This window comes from Zootoca vivipara, chromosome 11, assembly GCF_963506605.1.
Source record: "Zootoca vivipara chromosome 11, rZooViv1.1, whole genome shotgun sequence".
Classification (NCBI taxonomy): domain Eukaryota; kingdom Metazoa; phylum Chordata; class Lepidosauria; order Squamata; family Lacertidae; genus Zootoca; species Zootoca vivipara.
In genome coordinates this window covers 53569652-53595992 of record NC_083286.1, presented here as the reverse complement: position 1 = coordinate 53595992, position 26341 = coordinate 53569652, and the positions used below count along the sequence as shown (strand labels likewise).

Here is a 26341-nt window from a genome sequence, read left to right as displayed (position 1 = left end):
GAAGCTACCAACGTGAGTTTGACCAAACTGCGGGAGGCAGTGGAAGACAGGAGTGCCTGGCGTGCTCTTTGTCCATGGGGTCACGAAGAGTCGGACACGACTAAACGACTAAACAACAACAACAACAACAGAATTGTAGAGTTGGAAGCGACCCATCTGGTCCAACCTCCTGCAACGCAGGAATCTCAACACAAGGTCATATAATATGGTTTGAAATTGGACAACCGCATGTTGAGCTTCCTGCTTTGCAGGGGGTTGAACCAGGTGATCATCAAGGTTCCTTCCAACCCTCTGATTCTATAGCATCCTGCAGAGTTAAGAGTTTCCTACTCCCAAGGAGATGCACTTTAAAACAGACAGCAGCAGAAACAACAAAGGGAGGGAAGCATTTAGGCAAATCCCGCTACACGTAATGCCCACCTGTTCCTGGTTAATTGTTTTTATAAACAGCGGCACATTAAGTTTTTGTTCGAAGAGCTCGAAACAGTTTTGATAATTGCTGGATGCAAGCAAAATCCAGTCAACAGGTAGACACGTAAGTTCTACTGATTTCAACAACCACGTGCTTAACTCTCCTCTCCCACTGTAATCAATGTGCATTAAAACTAAGTGCTGAACTTTGGCACTATTGTGCCTGATTATTATTAAGTTTGTATGCTGAATGGAGCTGGCAATAGCCAAGAACATGCAATCAATTTCTGGCACTTGTTATTTTCCTAGAACCCCCTGGCCGCAATCCAGCAAGTGAGTTTGGCACACCTAAGCTCATTGATTCCACAGGGTTCAAGCACCCTTAAGTCACCCTCAGCATAGAAATCTTCCAATTAAACTTAGTTCAGCCCATCAACCTTCCCCCCCTCTTTTTTTCTTTTTTTTGCCTACTTCCTGTACAAAAACAAGGGAAGGGAGGAAGAGGAAGGAGGAGAAACAGTTGACATAATGCACATCGTCTATTGTGAGGGGAATTGTTCTGTCTGCCAAGCTCAACTGACAGAACAATTGCCATACCATGCACTGAATTTCTTCCTTACATTTCAACTTCGCCCACTGCTTCCAGCTCTTCACAAGCTCCATTCCCTTCAAGATAGGGCTGCTTCCCGACATTCCAAGGTAATACTTATGCAGTAAGCAGGTGCTGGCCATCCATATAATAGTTTTTCTTATTTAGGTTGAAGGGTGGATGGTGGCTAACAGATTGAGGTTGAATCCTGACAAGACAGAACTACTATTTGTGGGGGACAGGAGGCGGGCAGGTGTGGGGGACTCCCTGGTCCTGAATGGGGTAACTGTGCCCCTGAAGGACCAGGTGCGCAGCCTGGGAGTCATTTTGGACTCACAGCTGTCCATGGAGGCGCAGGTCAATTCTGTGTCCAGGGCAGCTGTCTATCAGCTCCATCTGGTACGCAGGCTGAGACCCTACCTGCCTGCAGACTGTCTCGCCAGAGTGGTGCATGCTCTAGTTATCTCCCCCTTGGACTACTGCAATGCGCTCTATGTGGGGCTACCTTTGAAGGTGACCCAGAAACTACAACCAATCCAGAATGCGGCAGCTAGACTGGTGACTGGGAGCGGCCGCCGAGACCACATAACACTGGTCTTGAAAGACCTGCATTGGCTCCCAGTACGTTTCCGAGCACAATTCAAAGTGTTGGCGCTGACCTTTAAAGCCCTAAATGGCCTCGGTCCAGTATACCTGAAGGAGCGACTCCACCACCATCGTCCAGCCCGGACACTGAGGTCCAGTACCAAGGTCCTTCTGGCGGTTCCCCCGTTGCGAGAAGCCAAGTTGCAGGGAACCATGCAGAGGGCCTTCTCGGTAGTGGCGCCCGCCCTGTGGAACGCCCCCCCCCCCATCAGATGTCAAAGAGAAAAACAGCTACCAGATTTTTAGAAGACATCTGAAGGCAGCCCTGTTTAGGGAGGCTTTTAATGTTTAATCAATTATTTTATTCTATTTTTCTGTTGGAAGCTGCCCAGAGTGGCCGGGGAAACCCAGCCAGATGGGCGGGTTATAAATAAACAACAACAACAACAACAACAACAACAACAATCATTATTATTATTTTAAATTCCACGGCTCAACAGATCCCTTGCGGGAAATAAAGAAAACCCGGGAAACAGTCAAATAAGGTTCCTTTCCCATCGCTGTTTCAACAATTCCACTTTCCGTGCAGACCTAGGCACCAGGCACTATTACAAAATGCCAGTTGTATTACACTTTGTCTTGTACAGTAGTACCTTGGTTCTCAAACTTAATTCATTCCAGAAGTCCATTCCAAAACCAAGGCGTTCCAAAACCAAGGCGCGCTTTCCCATAGAAAGTAATGCAAAACTAATTAATCCGTTCCAGACTTTTAAAAACAACCCCTAAAACAGCAATTTAACATGAATTTTACTATCTAACAAGACTATTGATCTATATAAAATAAAAGCAATAATCCAGGTACTGTACTATAAAATAAATAGGACAGTATTGCAGATGATAAAAATAAAAATAAATATTTTTTTCTTACCTGCACTGATGATAGTCATTGTTTGGATGGGGGACTTTTATCCATTTCCGCAGACACACACTCAATCAATCAGTAGCTGAACTGAGTTCCACACAGTCACAAAAACAAATTAAACTAAAAAGCCTCAAAAACATAAATGCAAAATAAATAGCAAAAACAAAAGCGCCAAACTTAATCCGTTCCGGAAGTTCATTTGACTTCCAAAATGTTCAAAAACCAAGGCACACCTACTGACTGGTGCAGGTGCCCCAGAAACAATAGCTGACAGCTGCATAGGACGTTCGGCTTCCGAATAATGTTCGAAAACTGGAACACTTACTTCCAGGTTTTTGCCAGGATCCAGCCAAAATCGAAAGCATCTTGATGGGACGTTTGCCTTCAATAGAAAGGGAACTCCATGCCCCTCTTCCATGTGTGGTGCTCATGAATCCAAACCAGGGACAGGGACAACCTTCTACTCTGTGAGATATTTGCTTGTTCATTTCTTTGTTTGTTCACTAGCTTTGGCTTTTGTGGAGGCCAATCATATATCAGGTCTTCAAGTCTTTGATCCTGGCCTCTCTTCTTTAACAATGCCAAGCAGCATCTACCTTCCACAAGGATCATAAAGCCAAGCTCTCATCCTCTCGCTTCCATTTGGCAAAAGCTCAAGGAGGTTTCTCCCCCCCACACACACACACATCACAAGTGTGCTTGCCAAATGCTTCTCTTGAAATAAAAAGCAAACGCCCTTGGCCTCACTCGTCTATAAAGCCACTTCCGCGCTTGCGTCGGAGGTGGGGTTGTGGGCTGCCCGACTGTACCATCGCGTAGGGGCTGAGAGTTCAGCCCCTGCGCGATGGTGCGCTCCCGCCTGCGTCACACCCCGACCAGCCAATGAGGCTGGGCGGGGCGGGGCCAAGCCGTTTAAAGGCCTCCGCAGGCGGGAAAGCTCCCTCTTTCCTCGCTGTTCGCCGGAGCGAACAATTCATCGGTTTCCTGCTCGTCTCTTACGTGGATCCTGTTTAGCTGGGAAGTGTGTTTCTTGCTGGCCTTTCTCCGTTGTTCGTGATCCTTTCTTCGTTGTTCGTGATCCTCGTGGTGAAGCTTTTTCCGGGGCATTCCAGAGCGGCAGAGCGGCGGGGACCCGCCAGTCAGCTGTTTGCGCCAGTCAGCTGTTCGATCAGCTTTGCTGAAATTTTTTCCTCCCGCCGGCGCCCCAGGATAGCACGCTTCAGCTGCAGGGATCGCCCGCTTGCCCCGGAACCGCCAGTCAGCTGTTCTCCGCGCGACGGTGCGCGGCGTCGCAATAGCCTGCTGGGTCGAGGCGGCTGCCTCCTCATAGCGCGCATTTTCTCCCCTCTCCGGTGGATTGGCGGCTTCGTTCAGCGCTCCTGCGGCAGTAACGGAGACACAGCGTGAAGTCCTCCACCTCATCTGAGCGGTCTGGTGAGCTGGCTGTGTGGGCGGAAACGATCCTTTTATATTGGGCGCAGGGTCTTTTTAGACCCCTTTAACCTGCCCCGTTCCCCTCCTTGGGCTTATCTTCGGGCGCTGGGTCTTTGTAGGTCACTTGGTTTGTAGGCCCCCCCCTTTATTTGTAATTTCCTGGCGGGATTTGTAGTCTCTTGCGGTTTGTGGGAACGTAGCAGTGTGTGTGTTGGGACTTTTCCCGTGAGGGCACAGTGTTTCCATCAGCGCCATTTTGGTTGAGGGCAGGGAAGCCACCATTTAAGGTGTCCATAGGACCACGTGGCCGGCGCCATTTTGAGTGGTACATTTGGTTAGCAGCAGGCTGCGTCCACCATTTTGGGTGTGTTTGAGTGGTACCCACGTGGCCGGCGCCATTTTGGGTTGGGAACGGTAGCCATTTTGAGTGTGGCCTGTGGGACCCACGTGGCCGACGCCATCTTGTGAGGAAACGGTAGCCATTTTGAGTGTGGCCTGTGGCAAGGAACAGCACTATACTCGACGCCATCTTGAGGGGGTACCTTTTGTTGAGACACCTGATTATTGGTGGCTATCTAATTCATTAATTAGGCCTGCTCTACGTGCACCAAGAAACAATATCAGCCCGACTGATATTAGATCGGGCAGCGATTGTATTGCTGGGCCTAGGTACATATTTTTAGCTTCAGTGGAGGCATTGAATTAATTTTGGTGATACCCCGTCCCAGGCTTTAAGATACGCGTGTGAATTAATTACCAGGCATAATTATTTCCTTTGAGTAATTAGCTTGAATAATTAACTTTCAGTTGCAGTACATTAATCAGTGGATTGTGAGATAAAGTTTTTCATTGGTTAATAAATTCGCTAATTAAAATAGTAATTTCCTAATTATATGATACAGATTGACATTGGTTCATAATTTTAATTGTATTTGGATGGGCATAATCAATTGGGCATAATTGATCGGGCACACTTCTCGGATACATTAATTAATTGATTAATTATCAAGGTAACGTTTATTTAATAAATAAAATAAATAAATAAAATAAATATAATAGCTAAATAATAATAAATTATAAATTAGATAATAAATTGATAATAAGAATAAAATAATAAATTAAATAACTATATATATATATACTTATATATATACATTTAGATTAAGGCACGCATATACACGCATACAGACATACACATATACACTTATATAAATACATACACACGTACGCATACCACATACACACGCATACATACACGCACACGGACACACTAGCACATATACACGAACACATATAGGTAGGATCAGGAAAGCTTAGGTGTAATTTCGGGAGCTTGGTCCAGCACCGTCCCAGCATGGCTCCGAAGCGTGCGCAGGGTAAGGCCCCTTCTAAGGGCCCTGCGGCCCAGGACAAGACCGAGGCCCTGGTGCGAGTGGTCTCCACACTGCAAAAAACTCAGCTGGACGTTTGCAAGCAGCTTGCGGCCATTGCAAAAACGCTTGCGCCTGTGGCCACCGACACACAGGAGGATCCTCGCGAATTACAGGATGAGCCAGGTGAGTCCCAGGATTTCATCCTTGACACCGGTTTGACGGAAAGCGATTTGCCATGTACCTCTGCTTCCCTTTTTTCCAGCTCTAGCTCCGACCAGGGTAGCAACGCGAGCCAAGCCCCGCGGACACGAAGGCAGAAGGCGCGCGCTAATGCCTCCAACTCACATGGGCAGGGGGAGGGCTCTCATTCTGCAGGTTCTTCCACTCAGCCGTTGGCAGGTCACCGGGCGGCCCAGCTTGGGCAAGCCCTGACGCAGCAGGGGACCGGGGATTCCGATACGTCTGGGGATGATGGTACTTCCAGACCTGGAGGAGGTACCGAGAACGAGCCAAGGGTCGAGGAGGAGCGTCAAGGAGGAAAAGCCAAGAAGAAGACCGACAAGCGCAAGAGGAGCAAGGACGACTCGGACGATTCAGGTACGACCTCCGAATCGGATGGCGACATCCCGATGGAGGATTATTGGGGGATTGCGGAAGACCAGACGGGCCTTCCTCTTTGGATACATAGGCGGAGATCTAGCGCACATCGCAAGGGTTTTAAAGGGACTTTGGAATGGCGGGATGGCGCCTTAGTGCCAGATTCAAAATATTCCACTAACTCTGATACCGACATTTTCCTGGGTTCGCATTTGTCAAATAAAAAGAGGGAAAAGATTCTGAACGGTGATTTTATTGACATTTTCACCCTTTTGCCTTTGTCGCACACATTGGGAAAGGGCGAAAAGAGGAGGGACTACGGTAGGCGCAGATATAAGACCCCCCGCGCCGACCGTACTTTCGAAAACTGGCTAGATGGAATCCACATCTGGGCGGCGGTCATCTCAGCTGCATACCCCAAGAGGGCCTTGCACTTGTGGGCCTATGTAGCTGACGTTAGGTTGGCAAATAAGATGGCTGGGGAGGCGGCGGCTTTAAACTACGATGAGGACTTTCGTAGGAACGCCTCTCAGAATCCAAAGACCAGATGGGATCAGCGCAATCAGCATTTTTGGAGTTACCACGTGGTCCCATACGTAGAAAGGAAGCAGACGGATCCCCCTAAGCCTGGCAGGTTTGAACCCAGAAGGGACCCGCGCCGCAGGGTCTGCTGGGAATATAATAAGGGCATCTGTCAGCGGCCCAATTGCAAATATACGCATGAATGCGAGAAATGTCTAGGACAGCACCCTGGAGTGTCTTGTTTCAAAGGGAGGCAGTCCTTTCGCGGCGGGCGAGGCAATTCACATCAGGGCCCCAGGCACACAAGTGGCGCCCCCCAGGGATCAGGCAGTAATCGGTTCTAACACATCACTCACTCTGGCTTTCTCCCCTATAAAGCTCGGCCCCCTGAAACTCCTTTTAGATCTCTATCCCAATAAAAAGGCGGCTAACTACCTCTGGGAGGGGTTCTCCTCCGGTTTTCGAATCCCAGTAAAAAGCCCACCCCTTTCGAGCAACCCCCCCAATCAGAAATCTGTTAGGGAAAGACCCGACATAGCGATTAGGAAAATCAGCAAGGAGATAACGGCGGGTCGCGTGGCGGGTCCTTTTGCAGTACCACCCATACCCGAACTCCACATTTCCCCTTTGGGAATAGTCCCTAAGAAGGCGCCAGGCGAATTTAGGCTCATTCATAATCTCTCTCATCCGAAGGGCAGATCGGTGAATGATGGCATACCCCAGGAGCTTTGCACGGTGAAATACGCCTCCTTTGACCAGGCAGTGAAGCTTGTAAGGCAATTCGGTAAGGGTGCATTGTTGGCAAAGTGTGACATCGAATCAGCCTTTCGCCTCCTGCCTGTCCACCCGCAGGACTTCAGATGGCTGGGTTTTAGGTTCGACGGGGCATATTTCATCGACAAAGCCATGCCTATGGGTTGCTCCGTGGCATGCTCTGCATTTGAGGCTTTTAGCACGTTCCTGGATTGGGCCCTGCGCTTTAAAACTGGCCTGTCTGGAGTCTCGCATTATTTGGATGACTTTCTCTTCGTGGCTAGGGCAAATAGTACGGAGTGTGCAGGCCTGATGCAAGCATTTTCGGCCCTTGCTTACGAGCTGGGGGTGCCGTTAGCAGCAGATAAAACTGAAGGGCCCGTCTCGCGTTTAACTTATTTAGGTATAGAATTAGACACAGTAGAGCAAACGTCTCGTTTGCCTGCGGACAAAATTAAGGCCCTTAAGGAGACTATTAGACAGCTCATCCCGTGCAAAAAACTTACACTTAGACAGATCCAATCTCTCCTGGGTCACCTGAATTTCGCGTGCAAAGTAATATCACCAGGCCGCCCCTTCTGCCTGCGATTAGCCAGACTTACGGTAGGTTTAACAAAACCCTTCCACAGGAAGCGACTCCCTCGAGGCGTTAAGGCCGACCTGGAGTCCTGGCTTACATTCCTTGAGAATTATAACGGAGTATCCCTGTGGCAGGACAGCTTGGTCCTGCATTCCGATTTTCAGGTACAGTCAGACGCGGCTGGTTCTTTGGGTTTCGGAGTCTATTTCAAAGGTAAATGGTGCGCGCAGCATTGGCCGGCCAGCTGGCAGGGCACAGACATTACACGCGATTTAACATTCTTAGAGTTTTTCCCCATAGTTGTTGCAGTGCACCTATGGTCCGCGGAATTCAGGGATCGGCGAGTCTGCTTCAGAACCGACAACCAAGCGGTGGTCAGCGTCCTCGCTCGCCAATCATCAAGATCTCCGAGAGTGTCATCTCTCTTACGCCATTTTGTCCTACTAAGCTTGAAATTCAACATGCATTTCTCAGCCAAATTTGTGCCTGGCCTTAACAATAATATCGCAGATGCCTTGTCTCGCTTCCAGATGGACCGCTTCCGCTCGTTGGCACCAGAGGCACGCCTGTGGCCAGAGCCGTTCCCGGAACATCTATGGAACCTTGGGAGCGCGAAATTCTGAAGGGAGTATTTGCGTCTGTTGCCCCCTCTACCCTTAACTCGTATAAGCGGGCCTGGTCAGATTTCAATAAGTTTAGGCAGAAAGGAACCACGGGTCCTTCTCCTGGTCCGCCTTCCCAGGAAGAGGTTATGCAATACATGGTGCATTTGAGGAATCTGGGGCGAGCCGCTAAGACCCTTCAAATCCACACAGCAGCCATAACATTCTTCGCAAAATCACTTTATTTCATAGACCCGTGCGATAGCTTCCACCTACGCAGGGCTATGGAGGGCTGGCGTCGGCTCCAGCCTCCAGCCAGTGACAACAGGCGGCCTATCACGTTTGACATGCTGGTTCAGATACACAAGCAATTGCGAATCCTTTGCTGGTCGAAATTCGAAGCGCGCTTATTTTCAGCTGCGTTTTCGATCGCATACTTTGGGGCGCTTAGAGTAGGGGAGGTGGTCTGTGAGGACCAATCGGATGGTGTCACACGGGGTATTTTAATAGGGGATGTGTCACTGTCCGACACCCAGGTGCTAGTACACATCCGACGCTCAAAGACCGACCAGAAGGGAAAGGGGGCTGTTCTACGCCTCCCTGCGACAGGGGCCGCGGGTCCGTGTCCAGTAAAAGATACCAGGAGGTTCCTTCATCTGCGTCCGGCGGGCCCAGGTCCCTTCCTTATTCACCCGGACAAGGCCAGGCTTACCCGCCAGCAGTTCACCAGGGTCATGCGCAAGGCCATCGCCTCTTGCGGGTATAACCCTACCGAATTCTCGCCCCACTCCTTCAGGATTGGTGCAGCTACTGCAGCCATGCACCTGGGCCTGTCTTCCGAGAGGATTCAGGACATGGGAAGGTGGAAATCAAACGCATACAAAAGATACATTCGTACGTAGCATACAGCTGATCCCAGGGTGTCACTCTTTGTTTTCCAGGTGGCCGGATAGTGCGCGTGTGGATAGCCGGGCACAGCGTGGTTCATTGGGCCCGCGAAAGGGCGATTGAAGTGGGCTTGGGGCACGGGCTGGGCCTCCCAGCATCCGTGAGAGTGTCTTGGATTGCAAAGAGAGGCATGAAGTGGAACGAGCTGTTGCCAACCCTCGAATGCCGGGCAGCTTCACTTGGCTACCCTGACCTGCTTGTGCTGCAGTTAGGGGAAAACGACCTTGCCTACCGTAACGCAGTGGACTTGAAGTTGCAAATATTCCGTGATTTTGATACCCTATTGGATTCCTGCCCGGGGATGACGCTGCTTTGGTCATCCCTGCTGGAGAGGCGCATTTGGCGCGATGGACGTTGCCCGATCGCTATGAACAGAACTAGGCGGCGCTTGAATTCTTTCGTGATCCGCAGAGTGCTAGCCTTGAATGGCCGAGTAGCCTCGCACCCAAGCCTAAAACAGAGTGAAGCAGCCCTGTATCGTCATGACGGTGTGCATCTGTCGCCTATGGGGAATGATATTTGGCTCGAAAACATAATTGCGGGTATCCACGATTGGTTACATGTCAGTGTACATAACTAGGCGAATAAGAGATTAGGATCACAGCCCCCCTTATTAACGTTATAATATTAAATAATTAAATAAGGTTTATGTTATACCCACGAATTGGCATGAGGTGACTACATGTGAGCGGATTGGCGGCGAGCCAGGGTGGGCTCGAGTGGCGGTTAGGCGTTGGAAATTTGCATAACAATCAGTGGAGGAGGGGCAAGTGCGTCATCAGCTGCCCTATCTTGGAGAGGTAATTCCGTTAAAGGATTCCGGGGGCGAGGCTTGGTCCTGAGCCTGGAGTTGCCTGGGCCGTAAGGCACGCCCCATCGGTGGCCACAGGAGGAGCTCTAGTTGATCTACGTCGCGGGGCTCCTTTCTGGTGGTTAACTTCTCACAGACTTCAACACACGGGTTGGAGTCGGATATAGTCTGTTAGGTTCCAACGCCTAAGCCAATTCCGCTCTACATGCATATTTAATAAAGTTGTGGCCTTAACCACCCAATTAATTAAATCTTAAACCTGGTGTCATGAGTCTTTATTCCGGGGAAGGAGGGCATATAGCCACACAAATGTCACTTTCCACACTCTCAGCAAATCTCCCCCCCCCAGTCACTCACGCCCCTTTATAAAATGCTAAGGAACTTAGTGGACCAAAGTGCATACAACCAAATAACTGCTGCTGATTGAGTCCTCCCACTCTTTGGCAAAGGGCACAGGCAGCAAATTTTGTCCCAGATTATCCATTTTCTACAGAAATCCACTTTTCTAGATTAGACATGCCAACAAAATTCTTCCCATGGATTATCATATTTCTAACTCCATCCCAGCATTGATCTTTCCCAGGCATCCCCAAACTTCGGCCCTCCAGATGTTTTGGACTACAATTCCCATCATCCCCGACCACTGGTCCTGTTAGCTAGGGATCATGGGAATTGTAGGCCAAAACATCTGGAGGGCAGCAGTTTGGGGATGGCTGATCTAGCCCATTCATGTCTGCATGTTCCAGAAGGCAGAGTTTAGGGATTCTTGCTTGACTTTGCGGTGCTGTGATGGGGTTCCAAAGGGGTCCATCTTATATTAAGCAGTTGGGTGAGGCCATTCAGGGATAAGGAACAAGGGGTCAGAGTTGGGCAACGCCTTTATTGAAGGGGTGGGGCACCTCAGGTTTGGGGACTGAATGTAGTACTCCAGACCTCTCTTCCATACTTTGGGACTCTCCCCAATCGACACCCCCTCAACAGACCACGACATCTCCCCCTTCTTCACTAACCCTGGTCCAAACCCTTCTTGAGTGCTTCTGCCTCTTGCTTGTCAGGATGGAGGCTTGAAAACCAGCATGGCGAAGTGGTCAGATTGTCAGGCTAGGAGCTGAGAGTAAAGGTAAAGGTAAAGGGGCCCCTGACCATCAGGTCCAGTCGTGTCCAACTCTGGGGTTGCGGCGCTCATCTCGCTCTATAGGCCGAGGGAGCCGGCGTTTGTCCACAGACAGCTTCCGGGTCATGTGGCCAGCATGACAAAGCTGCTTCTGGCGAACCAGAGCAGTGCACGGAAATGCAGTTTACCTTCCCGCCGGAGCGGTCCCTATTTATCTACTTGCACTCTGATGTGCTTTCGAACTGCTAGGTGGGCAGGAGCTGGGACCGAGCAACGGGAGCTCACCCCGTTGCAGGGATTCGAACCGCCGACCTTCTGATCAGCAAGCCCTAGACTCTGTGGTTTAACCTACAGCGCCACCTGGGTCCCTATAGGAGCTGAGAGACCAGGATTCAAATCCCCACTTGGTCATGAAGTTCACTGGGTGACCTTGGGCCAGTCGCTGCCTCTCAGCCTGACCTATCCCCCAGGGCTGTTGTTGTTGTTGGGATTAAATGAGGAGAGGGGTAAATTACGTACACCACCCTGAGTTCCTCGGAAAAAAGGTGGGATATAAATACAATAAATAAAAGGGAATATCGAAACACCTGGTGTTTGCATGACTGGAATGCAAGCTACTGAGCAAAGGCAAAGAGTCAAATCTGTTGCCTATGGGAGAAAGCAGCCGTTGGGCTGAAAAGATGTTCAAACAATCGCAGAATTGAAGGAGATCACAAGGGTCATCTAGCTCAACCCCCTGCAATGCAGGAATCTTTTGCCCAACATGGGGTTTGAACCCATGAACCTGAGATTCAGAGTCTCGGGCTTTACTGACAGAACTGTGCACACTCCCTGCCTCTTGCTGCATTGGGATCAATCCAAAATGTCACAAAGGTGTGGCAAGCTTTCATGTTCTCCAGAACTCTTCCTCAGGCAGGTGGGGGAACCAGGAAAATGTGAGTGGAAACCAGTACAGAAATTAGGCTGGTGTTTATAGCCTCATTTCCAAGGAAGGTGAATCAATCTCCCCCAGATGAAATAGATAACAGGTTTCCACCCAGGTATCCACAGAACATTAGGCTTCAATTATTTGATGACTGTATGAGCAAGGAATTTCAGAAGTTTTGCACGGGACTACTGTGAAGCTTTTTATGTGGGGCTGCCCAATATAATTTGCTTTAGAAAGCCCAATATACTGCTAGGTTGGCAGGAGCTGGGACAAAGCAACGGGAGCTCACCCCGTCACAGGGATTCGAACCGCCGACCTTCTGATCAGCAAGTCCTAGGCTCAGTGGTTTAACCCACAGCACCACCTGGGTCCCAAGCAGAATTGGGGGTCCCTAAATGTGCTGAAAATCTGGAGATCTTAAGTATTAGTTCAATGGCTTGGCAGGCTACCCTTCATTGAGACTTTTTGTTCTAGTTCAACCTTTCCCTCTCTGCTAAAATAATGTCTTAATTATGAACGCATCTTAGGTTTGACTGTTAGCCACCGGTTCCTGCTATGTTTACATCTCTTAAAAGCCACTGGAAAGTTCAGCGATTGCCAGTTGGGATTTGCCATAAGTAACTGTTTATGTAGCATGATCAGATAACTTTTTTTTGTTTTTTTGGCTTGGTTTTGTTTCCACCCCCCAACCCACACCCTGGCTGATGAGATGAATACCCTAATACTATGCATTTCCCCTTTTTGCTTCTGAACAGTGTCGTGCAAGGCACAACACAACCCAGTCTCATGTGGGCCAGCAGCAGTCGGAACAGAGCAATTTTGGTCCTGCTCACTGACTCTTGAACAGCACAGGAAGGATGTGTCACATCACATTAGATTGCTGGTCCATCTCAACCTCCTTTCCAGTTGGAAACAAAGTGACTGATGATATAGTCCGGAACAATTAAAAAGAAGAGGCCAACATCTCATTTATGAAGTAAGGACGACAATTATATGCATAACAAATGGATTGGAGACGAAGGGGAAAACCATTTTTTACTATAGAAAACGTTACATTTGTTTCTCTAATTGCAGTGAGCATTACACTGTGTGGACGCAGCATACCCCAGTTCCTGACCTGGTACACAAGACATGGGAAGCCAAACTACGGTTTGCCAAGGCAATACGGATGTGCAGGTATGAATAGAGCCAAGGTTCAGTTTAGTGTGTTATCTGAAACAAACCCTGTGGTTAAGCTCTCTCCTTGACAGGCATATGTCAAGAATGCTTTGATGGTGTTTCCTGCTTGGCAGGGGGTTGGACTGGATGGCCCTTGTGGTCTCTTCCAACTCTATGATTCTATGATTCATTAACAAGCTATAGCCAATGTTTGCTCTTTGCTACAACTCTTGGTTAGTGAGGAGAGAGCTTAACAACACGCTCTGTTTTTGATGACACTGCTCCACAGAACAACAATGAGGAGGAGCAAAACGGCAGCAAGCTCCTCTCCAGGAGGGTGCAGTTTTGGCAAGCCATTGTTTACTGTGCCGTGCAAACCAGACCACTGTCAAACACCACTGACACTGGTAAGTTCCTTTGACGCAGAGGGTTACTGCATCAAGCCCTATCCTATAAGGATTCCATCTTCCATCAAGTCTGCTGTCTAGAGGAAGAACTTTGTGGCGGAACCTGCCCATTGCTCCTGGCCTGGCCAGTGACACCAGCTGTCTTCCTGGATCTGATCTGGGGAAGGGCAAGACAGCCAGACTACCCACCGGCCTCAGCAAGGAGGTGCTTGCTAGTATTTCATTCTCTCATCGCAGGATCATGTGATCCTCCGTTTACATTCCATAACACTGTAAGTATGGGAACGGAACTCATCGACTAGAGAACTTCCTTTCTGTTTGCTTTTGTTTTCTGCTCTTTGTTCTCTGCTCTTGGACAGACAAGATGCATGTGTGAATGAATGAATGAATGAATGATTTTATTAATACGGTCGCAGACCAGCATCAATGCATGTGTGAAACACTGTTCACACTAGCCATGTTTTGTTGTTTTGATTTGCTGTAAATAAAGAAAATTCATGATGCCACATACCTACACAGCCTCGCTTCTTGCAGAACTCTGCTAAGCGTGCATACAGTTCCACTGGATGTATGCCGCAGGCCTTCTCCATAGAGGATGTACGGAAAGTGCTGCCCTTCTAGGAAGTCAGAAACTACACGGGCAGAGCTAGTCAACTGTGCTTAAAAAAAAAGCTACAACTTGAAGTATTAGGACCTGAGCTTACTTTTCTCTCCTTTTCCCACTTCTTTTTTCCTTGTGCATCATATATATATATATATATATATATATATATATATATATATATGGATTGTGAACCTTAGGGCAGGGATTGTACTGATTTTTGTAAGCTGCTCCAAAAGCCTTTTTATCTAAATTGTAGGGCGTAAATGCTTTAAATCGATAAAATAAATCAGCAAGTGCGACAGAACCACACAGGCTGCATTTTTCCTCCCTGCAAACGCTCCCATGAAACCTGACCACGACTGCAACAAAATTACCCAAGGTTTCGCTTACAGTGTGATCTGATGGTCTAATTAGGTCAACCAAGCACCCTTCGCAGGTAACGTTGTACCGACATTGCACCAGGTTCAAGCATAAGCCCAGCAGCACAGCAGCCAACAATGGAAAATGCCGCTGTGCACTGGGGAGAACCGCGGTTTACTCAGCATCCTAAACTCAGTTCCCCTCTCCACAGTGCAGACACTGGACACACATTCAATTGACCCTCCCTGGTATCACCCTTTAAAAAATATTATATAGCACAACAGACGGAAAAGCAGTTCAGCACTTTGCTGAAGGCAGCCCGGCACTTTTGCACCCTTCTCATTTTTGCGCACTGAGGCCAAACATAAAAGATACCATGCTTATTTTGCATTAACAGCCCCACCAGGGAGCTCAAAGGAGTATAACTGCTCAGACTTGCTCTTAAAACTTGCTTGAAAGACAAAACTGCTGTGGAGACTCGCATCTCGGGGGTCTCTGCCAACGCCAACTCGTCAGCAACTTCCGACTGCAGCCTGGGCCAATTTCAGTGCAGGAGTGGGTGGATTAAACCCCAATTAAGCCCAGAGAGCTTCCCTTGCTCACAGCAGTCTCAAACTTGGCTCAAACACTGTTGTCAGGATGATTAAGTTGCACTGCAAGCTAACAGCGGTAAAAAGTAATAAGATCAATAAGGGAGGCACAGTCAATGAAACTTTTGCTTCCAGAAAGAGAAATAAAAGCACCTTTTTAAGGGCCCCGGTGAAAGTTTTGGGAATTTGCTGATGCACCATCATCTGTCGCTAACTAAGGATGCTGAAAAGGTGAGGGGAGCTTCTCTGAAGACTGAAGGTAAGTAAAAGTTCAAATGCAGCCACAGGCTCTGGAATTCTGCACTAAAAGGTCCTACATCTCAAAACCACAAATCTTAGAACAAACAAGCCTGAATTCTACAACTGGAACTGAGACACAGAAACCTCAAACTCGGGGGAAATCTGCACATGGTTTTGAAGAGGATGTTTGTTTGTTTGCTTTTGAAGGGCAACCAGAATATTGCATGCACGGTGGTTGGAAGGATATGGCCAGAAACCAACACAAATCTAGACCTGGAAAGTGTGGAGATGTTAGAAGAAGAGGGGACAAATAGACAAGCAACAACCTTGAAGTATTTATACCAAACCCAGCCAGGTAGGCAAATGTCAGTTCCCCTTGGACAAAGGCTTGCAAGCAGCTTCCACGGTCTCCTTCTTCCCTAAGGCTCCCAGAGGGCTTATCTTGCAACAGGACAGAGGCGGCTTTGTGCACTCCCAGTTGTTCCCAGTAAACACACACACACACACACTGAACAGACACTAAACATCCAAACCACCTCAGTGGGAAAATGGGGCTCTGCATGCAATTCTCAATGTGGACAAAGGCCTTCAAAGGAGACTTCTCCATAGTATGAATCACACTCTGTCAGGGACTAGGAGAGCCCAAAAGCTTCTCCTGCTGCCTCCTCTGCCTTCCTTCTTACCCAGAAGAGGAAGGGGAAGAGGAATGCGGTGTCAGCACCAGAATCCCCTTTGCAAGCATGTAACCAGTGGCTTCACCTTGCCTGACTGTCAAAGGAGCCTGTGTTTATCTGTCTACTTATATAATTTATACTCTGCTTTTCTACATGAACTCAAAGCAACTGTGCAATGTCACACATTTCCTTTAGCACTTGGCAGGCTTCTTTTCCAGTGCCAGGTAAGTCAACAAAGCTAGTTTCCAGTCCAGGAGGTTCCAAAAAGATAAGTCCTAACTGTGAGCATGTGAATGTATCTATAAGTGAGGTGGAGGGGCTTGGCAGGGCCAGTGCATCGTTGGTCTGGCCCTAGGGTTTGGTTTGAAGCATCTGCAGTCATCCAAAGGGAAGGGGAGAATGGTAAAAGAGAGAACTAGAAGCCAAGAAGCATGAACAGGTGATGAGAAGCAAACCCTCCTCAAACCACTAACTCCTCTACCAGGCTATCATCATTACTAGTCTTCATGAATAAGCAGAACTGATAGCAGGAATTAGTGCACCGTGGCAAATGCATGCTCAATTACCCCCCTCCCACCCCGTAACGAAACCATGTGGACTAGGAATGCTCAAAAAGAAAGGAAGAAATTAAGTCAAAAACCTTGGTATTCTGCAGAAGCTGCTGGGTTCTGCATTCAGTAGCAAACATTTTACTCCATGACACCACGCCAATCATGAGGATTTTCAGAACCAGCCTGCCAACCAAATTTGGATGCTTTCTTACATGAATATAGGATAGCTTTGGTTTTAGTGCACAAGTCTGTCTGCAGATGGGGTGGGCAATTATTCCACTCACCTGGCCATTTGTTTATATGCTTCTTCTGCAACTGCAAATATGTGAGGATCCATGTCCCCCATGTTTTGGCCGCTGTATGCATAGATGACATCTTGTCCATAGATTGGCAACTGTTCGTAGGGATTGATGGCAACGAGCACAATACCTTGAAAACATGCAAGCATGCAAACAGTTAGAAGCCACACCAAAGAAGAAATTTTTTAAATACATTCTAAAATATGAACTACCAATCAACTTTGAATCACTTCTATGTTACATAAATGATGATGATGATGATGATGCTATTCCAGCCTAGCTGTGGTTTGTGGACTGTGGTTTCTTACTCTATGGCCACCATATGAGAATATAGCTACAGTTAGAACTGGATATGGAACAACTGATTGGTTCAAAATTTGGAAAGGAGTACGACAAGGCTGTATATTGTCTCCTTGCTTATTTAACTTATATGCAGAATTCATCATGCAAAAGGCTGGATTGGATGAATCCCAAGCCGGAATTAAGATTGCCGGAAGAAATATCAACAACCTCAGATATGCTGATGACACAACCTTGATGGCAAAAAGTGAGGAGGAATTAAAGAACCTTTTAATGAGGGTGAAAGAGGAGAGCATAAAATATGGTCTGAAGCTCAGCATCAAAAAAAACCAAGATCATGGCCACTGGTCCCATCACCTCCTGGCAAATAGAAGGGGAGGAAATGGAGGCAGTGAGAGATTTTACTTTCTTGTGCTCCTTGATCACTGCAGATGGTGACAGCAGTCACGAAATTAAAAGACGCCTGCTTCTTGGGAGAAAAGCAATGACAAACCTAGACAGCATCTTAAAAAGCAGAGACATCACCTTGCCGACAAAGGTCCGTATAGTTAAAGCTATGGTTTTCCCAGTAGTGATGTATGGAAGTGAGAGCTGGACCATAAAGAAGGCTGATCGCCGAAGAATTGATGCTTTTGAATTATGGTGCTGGAGGAGACTCTTGAGAGTCCCATGGACTGCAAGAAGGTCAAACCTATCAATTCTTAAGGAAATCAGCCCTGAGTGCTCACTGGAAGGACAGATCCTGAAGCTGAGGCTCCAATACGTTGGCCACCTCATGAGAAGAGAAGACTCCCCGGAAAAGACCCTGATGCTGGGAAAGATAGCGGGCACAAGGAGAAGGGGACGACAGAGGACGAGATGGTTGGACAGTGTTCTCGAAGCTACCAACATGAGTCTGACCAAACTGCGAGAGGCAGTGGAAGGCAGGAGTGCCTGGTATGCTCTGGTCCATGGGGTCACGAAGAGTCGGACACGACTAAACGACTAAACAACAACACATTTCAACTCACCTGCTACCACTTTGCCCTCTGCAACCATAATGCAGCAAAGCTACAACTGCACATGAGAGAGAAATGTGCACTAAGCCACAAGTTCTTTAGCACAGCCATTTGCACTGCTGAAGAGGCAAGCAGATTTTCAGTAAAATACAAATGCAAGTGGGTTGCCTCTTCAGCATGTAGAGGACTTATTTTTTAAAGGCAGCACTCTTCTTCTTTCGCATTCCCCTCTACTATTTTCAGGATGGTTTCAGGAGCACAGCTGTCCCATACCATTATTTAAGAAACAACACAATCAATCAATCAATCAATGCTGAAATCTAAAGGTATCAGCGTTTTTCTCAGGGCAGGACAAGACAAGGAATGGCTTTTTCCTAGAACAAACATTTCTCTGTGCTGCAGGATTTAAAAAGAAACTGGAGCACTTATTATACCACAGCTTTCGACTTTAGAAAAAGCCCTCAAGGTGACTTACAAAAGAAAATCCTTTAAAGAACACAAAAAAGTACAGTGCAGGATTCAGTGATACTTCTTTGATGTGCGGAGAGAGCTTATATCCTGCCAAGAGAGATGTACATTTCCTGCTCATCTGTCTGCCTCATCATGTATGTGACTTTTCATTTCTATAGTTCTATTATGAGAGGTGCTTTTAGCCCTTTAACGCTGTATTGTCTGTCTCTTAAAAAAGGCCATGTTTGAAGTAGTTTTTGCTGATTCATGAATGGACAGACATGGCTATCCTTTTAAAAACAAACAGAAAAATCTCTTGTGCAGCAATAAACTAAGCTACCTGCTTAAAAGCCTAGTACAGCCTTAGTTGTCTGGAAGCCTTCAGATCAGGCATCCCCAAACTTCGGCCCTCCAGATGTTTTGGACTACAGTTCCCATCACCCCTGACCACTGGTCCTCTTAGCTAGGGATCATGGGAGTTGTAGGCCAAAACATCTGGAGGGCCGCAGTTTGGGGGTGCCTGCTCCAGATGTTTTGGACGACAATTTTGCACAGTTCCAGCCAGCATGGACAATGGCCAGGGAAAACAGAGGTGGTATCAAGCAGCAAGACATCTTGATCCAGAATTAATAATTCACTGTGTTACTCTGGGCTACTTGTCTTTTAATTTTTTTATTAAAAAAAACACATGGTGGTGACGGTCACGATGATATCTTCTCATATCTCACGCTCCTGCCACCCTCTTCCTCCCCCCCAAAAAATATATTGAAAGAAATGGCACATTGCAACACTCACCACAGTAGGTATAGATGTGGTTTGATTCCAAGAATCGGACTTTTAAGTTGTGCAAGACCGCAGGTTCGTGGAGGTAACTTAAAGCTGTTAGGTCGTTTTCTCCAACCAAAATATCTGGATTTCGCAAGAAGGGAAGCTTGTTGGCTTTAGCATCAATAGGATATGCCAGAATCTGAAATAGTAAAGAAAGTAAAATGTTGTTGACATTGTCCCCTTCATTTCTATACCATGTTATATTTAAAAGGGGGGGGGATCTCAAAGCAGTTTATAACACATTAAAACATCAAATAAAACAACCCCTGTTAAAATAAATTTAGGCTTCAAGGAAAATAATTTCAGATCCTTCTCTATGTGGGATTCTGCTCTCCCCATATTTATTTATTTACCTACTTAATTTATATAGCTGCCCCATAGCAGAAGTACTCTAGGAAGAGCTTCCGGTTCAGCGCCAGCGCCGATCGGCGGGGTCCCGTCTCGTCTCCGAGACGGCCCGTCTCTGCTAGGAGTGGGGAGGGCAGCGAGAGCGACGCTGCGCCCCTTAGAACCTCGGGAAGGGCGTCCCGGGGGCGAATTTTGCTCAGCAGAGCCCCAATCCGGACTCCCCAACTCTCCGGCAAGCTCTAATAAGAGCTCCGGAGCGAGGAGGGTAGAAGTCGCAGGGGCCATTTTGAGCGGTAACGTTATCCTAGCGGTGAGAAGCTTCAAGCCGAAGGCGGAGAGCACTGGATTCTTCTGAAAATAAAACGATTGGAAATAAGACTGTAAGTAACCTCACGATTTGGATTATAAAACAATTTGGACCTGGGAGAGAGGGGGGGAAAGAGGAAGCCACCACCCCCCACAGCAACATAAGAGACAGTAAATAGAAACCCGAAGCCGTAAATAGAAGATCTCAACTTAAAAGGATCCCTCAAAGGCATCAAAGAGAATCTCCCCTAAATGCAGGGTAAAAGGGGAGAGAGACTGTGGTTGTGAGTGCCCTGAAGAAAGAGGTTAAGACCAAGAAAGACCTTTCTTTCCCTCGGGAGCCGGCAGCCCAGACAACCCAGTGAGCTGATCAGGATTTATAAGTCAAATTTTATTTCTATCTTTATTTCTGGACTTTTTGGAAATTCCTTTTTGGTTTATATGCTTTTGAAATGCGAGTTCGAACTTTATTTTTAATAAGACTTGAAGAATGCAGCCAGCTTGTTAAAATGGAGTCGAGAAAATAAACTGTGACCATATTCCACCCCATGTGACAAGTTTTGACCTTGACAGGATTGAACTATGTCAACAAAAAGGTATTCGCCTGAGTTCCAGCGGACTGTTTTGACCTTAATGTGGGAAGTAAGAATAGAACTATGTCAAGAGGAGACACAACAGCAAGAGTTACAGCAACAATTCCAGATGGTGATGGCAGAATATGACTTCTTAGAGGATGAAGCTATTGAAACTGAAGAAGACGAGTGTGAGAATGACAATGATGGGGACTGTGATTTGGAAGGAAAAGATGAAGATGAGGACTGTGATAATATAACACAAAATGAAGCCCACCAGGAAAAAAAATGATGATTTTACTCTACAAAAAGTCGGATGGAGTGCCTCCCCTTCGAGGGGGGCACGATTGGATTTACTGGAACTCCAGAATGCCCACAGGGAAGAGGGAAAAAATAAGCAGAGAAGAGAAGAAGCTCAGGGGTTTTGTATGGAGGCCTGGATGGCAAAAGGCTGTAAACAGGGGGTGGGGTGAAGGGAAAGTGAAGTTGTGATTATAAGGATGGATTAACAGGATTATAACTGGACTGCTGACAACGGAACTTGCTGGATTGGGGGGGGTGGAGCCGGTAATCGGGGATGTAAGGTTAGATTGGGAATAGTTATAGTTTTAAAAGTGAATTGATTTTGGAAAAAGGTGAAAATATGGAGGCTTATAGAGGGGGTAAAAATTAGGCACAGGAAGAAAAAATGGGAGTTTGATTTTTCAGTGATTGGACATTAGGTGAAAATGATAATAGCTAATTTAAAAGTAGTATAAGGTATAAAGGTGTATTTTATAAAATAAGAAACTGTTGAAGATGATAAAAAAAGGGAGGAAAACCGGGGAAGGGGGGAGGGTGGGGAAGCCCACAAAATATGGTTTAACAATTATGAATGGAAGAAAGATTTTTTTGTTTGTTTTGTATTGTCTTTTTTCTTTTTTGTCACTTTTTTCTTCTCTTTTTTCTCTTTTCTCTTTTTTTATTCTTTTTTTGGTATGACAATAGATGGTTGGATGGATGACCTCCTGCGTACTGCCCTGGTTTACTGGAGCTCCCTGGTGGCAGGGGGGGGCTTTGGGGGCAGGGGAGGGGGAGGAGGGCAGAAATCCAATCATAAAATGGACCATTTCTGACTGTTCACCTACGTGGGATACTTCTGTGGCAGGGGAGGACCCATGGAGGGGGGTGGGAAGAAGGTGGAAAAGGTGTTCATGTATGTACCGTCTTTTGTAATTTGTAAAATCAATAAAAATTATGTTTAAAAAAAAAACAGAAGTACTCTAGGAAGCCAGTGTGGTGTAGTGGTTAGAGTGTCAACAAACACACACAAGTTTACACACAGTTCCACAGAATGATGGGCTTCATCAGTGGTACATGTTCATATGTAGTATCAAGATAATAGAACTTATAACATAGTGCTTTCTGCAGAAACCACTATGTTATAAGTTCTATTATCTTGATAATAGTTCCATGACTTTGATATACTACATATGAACATGTACCACTGATGAAGCCCATGACAGCGAAACAAGGCATTTTCTGGAAATCATTGTAAACTCTGTGGAACTGTAGTAGGCTCCAATTTGGACTTTATGAACATATGTGGAACAGAAACTAGTACAGTCATACCTCGGTTTAAGTATGCTCCAGTTTGAGTACTTTCAGTTTAAATACTCCGCGGACCCGTCTGGAACAGATTAATCCACTTTCCATTACAGTGGTACCCCGGTTTACAAACACAATTGGTTCCAGAAGCCTGTACTTAACCTGAAGCATACTTAACCTGAAGCAAACTTTCCCATTGAAAGTAATACAAAGTGGGTTAATCCGTTCCAGACAGGTCCGCGGAGTACTTAAACTGAAAATACTCAAACCGAGGTGTACTTAAACCGAGGTATGTCTGTACTTTCAATGGGAAAGTTCGCTTCAGGTCAAGTACGCTTCAGGTTAAGTACAGACTTCCAGAACCAATTGTGTACTTAAACCGAGGTACCACTGTAGATATTTGGTCTTTATGAACGAACTGATCTATTGGGACTTCCGTCTATATTATTGCACTTTATGTGTTGTTTATGTGCAAGATAAACATTTGATATTCTGATAAGAATATATACGGTAGAAGAGTATTGTTTATGTGAATGCACAGCCGGTTACGTCTTGTGTGTTTGTCGAATGTATTTCACACGATACAAGCTTTGATGTTGTTTTGCAAGTGGTTAAAGTGTCAGACAAGGACCGGGGAGATCAGGGTTCAAATCCCCACTCAGCCATGAAGCTTACTGTGTGGCATTCGGCCAGTCACAGCCTCTTAACCTACCTCACTGAGGTTGTGTGTGAACCATGTACTCCTTGGAGATATAAATGCAATGAATAAGCTTTCGAAAGATAGGGAGGCCAGTCACTACCCTGGCACCCAGAGATCTCCACATGGTCGCAATTGGACCTGTGTGAGACGCAAAATGTGCCTGTATTCTAGTAAAAAAACAACAACCCCTAAGTAGATCCTGCACATTGAATGCAAGCCTTCCCTTTGTTACAGGTATACTGCCTCTGGATCTAAAGGCTTCATCAACTGGTGTCAGAAAACTCGTCAGCAACATGGGAAGGGAAGGGAAACAAGCTTTAGTGATGTCCCTGCCTGCCCTCTGCTATGTGCGGCTAAGCCCTCCGTGCCTGAACCAAAAAAAAGCTTGTTGGATGAAGTGAGCATCCTGGGAGTTCCCTTCCTGTTCTCTTGATTTGACAAGAGGCCTCCATTTTTTACTTTTTGCCGGAGGAACTTAGCTGTCAAAGCTTTCAGGGGACTCGTGCAAAATGAATCCAAAGCATAAAGTAGATATTGAATGTGATATGACACGCCCTGGTTTAAATAAAGATGCCGCCTCATTTCTCTTGCCGCTGCCCCCCACCCTCTCAAAAGTAAAAAGGAAATAGCACCCTGGTGGGGGGGTGACAAAGGTGTTTACAGATAAAAGGAGGAAATATCATGCTGCTTTAGTCTAATTTGGAGGCACGGCTGTTCAGCTGAGACAGAGCCAAAAACTCTTTACCATATGGCCACCCATATGTTGGAAATGCCACAACTGCATGACTCATAAAATCTCTTCTGAGAGTTTGCTTTGCATGTTTATTTTTATTTTTATTTTTAAAAAGGCTTCCCCTATTCCTTAGCTTAGGGGAAAGGAGGGAGGAGAGTGGGTTAGGTAAGGCAGATGAGATGTGAAGTTTTAGCAAGAGATAACCAAAGAACAGTTCTTTGCTTATTCTTTTTGAATCGTATGTAAAAATGCAAATAAAAGTTATTAACCTAACAATGGCAAAATAATAGTTTCAACAAGGAAAAGTCTTGGCAGTGGCACCCGTCTGCAAAATATCTAAATCTTTCTTGTGAAGGATAAGGACTGATTTTTTCACCCTTTTTTACCCATCATTACTAGTAAAAGGGGTTGGCAAGAACATCAGCACCGTAGATGCAACATTTATGAATCTCAACATAATTCAGAGGCTCACCTCCCCCTCCTTTTTCATGCTCATATTATTAATTAATTAAATTTGGATACTGCCCTATACCTGCAGAGTTCACAACACAAAATTACCACCCCACTTCCATTTTTAGAGTAATCCATAGCTCGGCATTACGTTTGCGCCATCAACTGCTGCTGTTTAGCTATAAAGCAACACTTTGCAGACCCCTGACGAAACCATAATGGCAGAACACAGAGTTTGGCACTATCTGTGCCTCGCATTAACACTGGAAGATACGTGGCGCTACGTGCAGGCAGGTCCCAGCCTGGGAATCAGCATCTTGTTAGCAGAACGTGAGCACCCTACGCCTTCATGTAGCAAGACAGCAAGCCACCAGGACAGATGACAATTCCAGAAGAGGAGTTAAATTGCAAAGCCCCATCGTGGGAGAAAGACGCATCAAGTTCTGGCAGCACGAAGCAGAAGATGAATGCAACTAGTCTTAAAGCAATGATTTTATATAACAGAGAGAGGCAATGTTCAGATACGCTTACAAGCAGTGGAGGGGAAGAAGAATCTTACTGCAACGTTCTACCTTGCCTGGTAAACCACTGTCTAATACAGGGGGTTGGGATAGCTCAGTTGGTAGAGCATGAGACTCTTAATCCCAGGGTCATGGGTTCAAGCCCCACATTGGGGAAAAGATTCCTGCATTGCAGGGGGTTGGACTAGAACTAGATGACCCTTGTATGCAGAAAAGGGCTCCCTATCCCTACCCATAATATTTAAATGGGTCTCCTAGCTTTTCTAAATAATAATTTTGATCCTCAAAATCTTAATGACCTGACAGTATACAATCTCAAAAGGAGAGATCCTAATTTCACTTGTTGCAAGCATGGCCTTACTCCACAAGTGATTTAGCAACAGCTGTTCACCACAATTCATTAGATCTAGTTGGAACATAAATAATAATTTGACAGCCTTGTCAGCATCACTTGTTTACCCTTAATCTCACAATTCCTGTTACGAATTTTGGCTCTAGTATCTCTGCATAGTGCCTCTGTTCTGTTGCCCAAGCCCAAAAAGTCCAGGGAGACCTGTGGGGTGGGGGGTTCCTCTGGTCCCTTTCCTAATTTCTTTGGCTTCCATTTAAAAGAAAAAGAAACTCTCCAAATCAACCAAACAGCCAAGAATTAGGAGTGCTCACAGTAAACTATTAAATATGGTTTACTGTGATGTGTAAACTGGACAATGGTGATTCCCCCTCCCCCCCCCCAGTTTCCATCATCAAAGAAGGAACAACAACATTTAAAGTCCTTGTGGATAAAGTGAAAAAGACTTCTGCTGCTGAAATTCAACTAATTCAACAGTTTCAAATAAAACCATTTCAGATTACCTACTCTGCAACCGCGCAGAAATCATGAATACAGGCAAACGCTTAACAATGCCAGTTTGCAATCAGAATCTTTGAAGGACAACAGAAATAAAAAGGATGCTAAGCACAAGGAGATACATCAACTTTCCCTCTTTTATTTAATTTCTGAATTATTATTTTTTTCCAAAAAAATTGACAAACCCAGAAATTAATGGTGCGAGCATCCATATTAGCTCGGCTTTGTCTGCATTCAGGACAGCAGCCATGCCGTCTTCTCCCACTCAGCCAAACCTGTATTTGAAAGGAAGAGCCTTTGGGAATTGCAGAAGTCTCAAGCCCAGCCTCACTCCCCTGCCATGGATGCGCGAGGCTGAAGCAAGCCAGCCACAAGGGACACAATTAGCACCGCCTGAGGTTTACCCAGCAGGTCCCGAGCAGAAGCATCCACCCAGCTTGTTTCAGCAAAGATCACAGGTTTGTTTGCCAGAGCCTGCACCAAAGGCTCTTTGATCGTCTGGGACTGTTGGGTGCGATTCTTTGAAAAGAAACACAGTTCCCGAAGTCATTACTTGAAGAGAGCACTTTCCGGCTCTGCCTGGTGCCGGTGAACAGCAAAACAGCAGGCAGCTTGGGCGACAAGGTTGCGAGAAGCGCTTGGGTGATCA

The 26341-nt window shown here is 46.4% G+C and overlaps 1 protein-coding gene across 6 annotated transcripts in view; it reads right to left on the bottom strand.

Annotated features, from left to right (window-relative positions):
• The window catches only part of MYO5B (myosin VB), a 289538-nt gene that overhangs the window by 174350 nt on the left and 88847 nt on the right, over positions 1-26341 (bottom strand). For all 6 annotated transcript variants that reach the window (XM_060280366.1, XM_060280369.1, XM_060280365.1 and 3 more), the window contains exons 3-4: positions 19596-19767; positions 17038-17182 (exon numbers count right to left, since the gene is read on the bottom strand). In XM_060280366.1, the coding sequence (XP_060136349.1) occupies positions 17038-17182; positions 19596-19767 (317 nt within the window). The remainder of the gene's footprint in view (positions 1-17037; positions 17183-19595; positions 19768-26341) is intronic.